Below are 3,801 nucleotides of genomic sequence, written 5' to 3'. Positions count from 1 at the left end.
GCATGTTTGCCTCTGGAACAAAAACAGTTCCCTCAACCTGAATAAATGAAGATTGTCTTATTAAGAGTTATCAAATCAATGTGTCTTGGTTTAAAAAATCACAAAATAGCGTAATGATCTAGCTTGACAGTTCCTTCATGGTGGTACACGTACTGTTAGAAGAACTACAGTTTGAAAAGCTCCCTTCAGTCCCTATTAAAAGTAAGAAAAACAGGTTGCTCCTTTTTAAATATTACAAAGAATGGAGCGACTTGAAGTGTTGCAAGACTTGTACTTCTTGAGCATACAATTTTAAATTAAGATTGACTAATTCAAATTGAATCTTATTTCATTCTTATGCGATAATTAAAAAATAAAACGAGACTTACCTGGAAGTTGAAGTTTGATTGTAATTCTACCGAGCCGTGGAGTCAGAGGGGAATTACGTTAGATTGCGCAACCTGCCAGCTCAGCTCAATATTTAAAAACCTGCCGTAAGGGCACACCCCAATAATAGGGCGGGGCAATGTGCTCGGTTCATTGCATGCACAACCACTAGGGTGGGCACGTAATCCCTCTCTGACTTCCCGGCTCGGTAGAATTACAATCAAACTTCAACTTCCAGGTAAGTCTCGTTTAATTTTTTATTTCTACCTCACCGTTACATCATTCAGGGATCACGTGAGATTTTAAAGCAGAGTGGCCAGACGACAGAGAATGTCCAACAGCCCACTATCGTACAAACGTTGTAAAGCGTATTTAATGACAACATACCATAAATGCTGTAGGCTTTTTTCCTACCGAGCATGCACACTCTTAATTCAGCTCAGTCAAGTTTAAATAAGCTTGAGCCATAGTCACACCCGTGAGTATCAACAATCGGTTTGTTATAATACTTGCTAAAAGTGAAAGCATGTGACCAACCACCAGCTGATAAAATCTTGTCTAAAATTGGCTGCACTAACTGAAGCTGACCTAGTACTATATGCACTAAAGACATCGGTGTCAATACCGGAATGGCTCAACACCTGTTTGATCCATCTTCTTGAAATCACTTGATATGGTTTGTTAAAACTTATTAGCAGCTTCGTTTCATCTCCCCGTAGGGGCTTCGTTACAGCTAAATATTTTTGGAGATAGGTATAAATACATAGCCGTCTATCAGGAGCATAAGCCTTAAATTTCAAATTTTGTAAATGCCTTCCTTGCTTAGTGTGTTTAACTTTACTTGAAACTTTAAACTTAAACTGGGACTTAGACATAGTCATATCTTTCAAATCCAACAATTGGATTGTTTGGATCCTTTGACCCGATAACAACATCAACATCATTGTGACCTTGTAGGTCAAGGCCTTGAGAGCCAATTTTGCAACAGGACGCAGAGTTTTCAATTAAGATAACACAACGTTTACATCCCAGATTTCAGTGTACTTAGGGAATGTGGGTCTTGACTGGAAAACGCCTTTCATAAACCTTGTGACTAGAGGGTGAGTCCCCACAGAAATGTTTCCAGGCAAAACAATAAAGATAGACAATGCACTTCTAGCAGTATTAAGAGCACTATAGCCACATCTAGCCGAACAGTTCAGTCAGAAAATGTAACACTTCCTCTACAGGTGGTGAAAACACCAACTTTCCGTCCACTGCAGAACCTTTGCCACTTTTGTAAATTTCTCGCCAGGATGCCATGATGATATGAAGGGTTTGCTCTCGAAGACCTTTTTCACAGAGGGATTCCCGGACAAGTGACAGGCCAGAAGTACTAACTTTGAATGCAGGGGATGAATGTGCTCTGGGTTGTATGGCAATTTCAGCAGATGTTTTCCCTCGGCTAGATCGTCCTCTATTTTTTTGTACAACTCTTCCTAATAAACTGAAAGGAGGAAACGCAAAAAACGTGTCAGAACGCCAGTCTAGGGTAAAAGCGTCAACAGCTTCTGCTCCAGGGTCTGGTTGCCAAGCAACATATCTGGGCAGCTGATAATTCAATCGGGAAGCGAAAAGGTCGATTTTGGGTCTGTAGAAATATGCTGTGATTGATGCAAAAATGGTTTCATCTAGCTTCCATTCAGTTTGGTCACAAAATACACGTGATGCTTTGTCTGCTGCTACATTGCTAGTGCCTGGCAAGGGAGCAGCACTAAGCCATAAATTTCTGTCAATGCACCGACACCAAATTTCCCTTGCTAGGGAGTTGCATATGGCAGAATGGCTTCCACCCATGTCATTAATGTACGTAACTGCAGTAGTGTTATCAATTATAACACGCACATGTTGATCCCTCAGGTTCTGACAGAATGTTTGTAATGCAAAAAATGCAGCTTTCATTTCAAGGGCATTAATGTGTAGTTGCTGTTCATTGTGGGTCCATCTACCCCCGGTTGATTTTGTTTGATACACAGCACCCCAACCCATGTTAGAGGCATCTGATTCAAGGATTATTGTAGGGTTAGGATGATTGATAAGATTCTTAGCATTTTGAATGTTTTGGATCCACCAACGTAGATCTTGTTGTGCTAAGTTTAAAAGGGTCACAGGGGCATCGTAATCTTCTTGTGACTTCTTCAGAGCACTGATCTTGTCACTCTCTAGTTGACGATAATGCAAAAGTCCATGAAGACAACCCTGAAAGGCAGCCACAAACTTTCCTATAACCTCAGCAAGGTCTCGTATTGTGGGGTTTGGTTGTGCTAGCAGTCTCTCTGCTGCCTCTTTGATAGCTCCTGCTCTCTCGGGAGTTAGCAATACTATCATACGCTCAGAATCAAGGATGAAACCCAAGAACTTGAGTTTTCGGGTTGGAACTAACACTGACTTTTCTGGGTGCACTAGAAACCCCAGAGAAGTAAACAAGTTGACTGTTTGCTGAATCTTATTTCGGCAATTTTGAATGGTGTTGCCTTGTAGGTATGAGTCATCGATATATCCAACAGATAAGTGCCCCTGAGAGCGAAGGGTAGAATAAACTGGCTTTAACAGCTTAGTGAATACTCTGGGTGCACAAGCAAGACCATTTGGCAGGCATGTGTACTGATAGAGTTTACAAGAAAATTTTAGGAATTTTTGGTATTTTATATCGACATGAACTGAGTAGTACGCATCTTTTAGGTCCACTGAAGTCATATAACAACCTGGCTTCATCATTTGTAGAGCTGATTTCAGTGATTCCATTTTAAAATGGTGATAAGCTACATGTTCATTGAACCTCATCAAATTTAATATCAACCGGTGGGACCCATCTGGTTTTGGTCTCACAAAGATTGTTGATACAAATTCCCCACTTTCATGGCAACTTGGAACTATTACACCCTTTTCCAGCAGTCTCTTGATGTGTCAATAAAGCCCGTTTCAACATTTGACAACTTTATCTCTTTTGGATGCTTCATTTGATGTGGGGTGTTACTCTTAAATTCTATTTGACACCCTTTTACAATATCCACTATATTGCGGTCAGATGAAATTGTTTCCCATTGGTTAAGGTAATACTGAATTCTGCCAGCCTTAAATGGTAGTGCTTGTGCGACACTGAACTCATAAGCAGTGGAACCCACCTGAGACACTTGGTCTATTTCTGGGCTCTCCCCTCCTCCTTTTTCTTCGGAGAATATGGACTGTTCCTCGGGCTACTTTGCCATTTCTGTTGATGGGTCTGGAATCTCCATCCAGACCGTTCACCGTTTTTTGATAATACGTTTGTTGGAAATCGTGGCCACTTGAACGATTCGGCCTCATGTGTTTCCCATTGGGGTCTGTCAACTTATTGCCCCTATTGTTGGTTGCGTTTTTGTCTGTGTCTGTAAGGTCATCCCCAAAAAGGTTTTC

At 41.0% G+C, this 3,801-nt stretch overlaps 1 protein-coding gene across 1 annotated transcript; it reads right to left on the bottom strand.

The window, feature by feature from the left end:
• Positions 1-1,551: 1,551 nt before the first annotated feature.
• Positions 1,552-3,150, bottom strand: LOC138013593 (uncharacterized). Its single transcript, XM_068860693.1, has one exon. It carries the CDS (start codon positions 3,148-3,150, stop codon positions 1,552-1,554), a length of 1,599 nt encoding a protein of 532 aa, XP_068716794.1.
• Positions 3,151-3,801: the final 651 nt, after the last annotated feature.

The sequence above is a fragment of the Montipora capricornis genome, chromosome 8 (assembly GCF_036669925.1).
Source record: "Montipora capricornis isolate CH-2021 chromosome 8, ASM3666992v2, whole genome shotgun sequence".
In the NCBI taxonomy this organism is placed as follows: domain Eukaryota; kingdom Metazoa; phylum Cnidaria; class Anthozoa; order Scleractinia; family Acroporidae; genus Montipora; species Montipora capricornis.
Note: the sequence above shows the minus strand (reverse complement) of the source record. Positions and strands in the feature narration are given on the sequence as shown.

Excerpts from the sequence above, each read along its gene's own strand:
- LOC138013593 (XM_068860693.1), bottom strand. The coding sequence starts at position 3,150 with ATGGAATCACTGAAATCAGCTCTACAAATGATGAAGCCAGGTTGTTAT.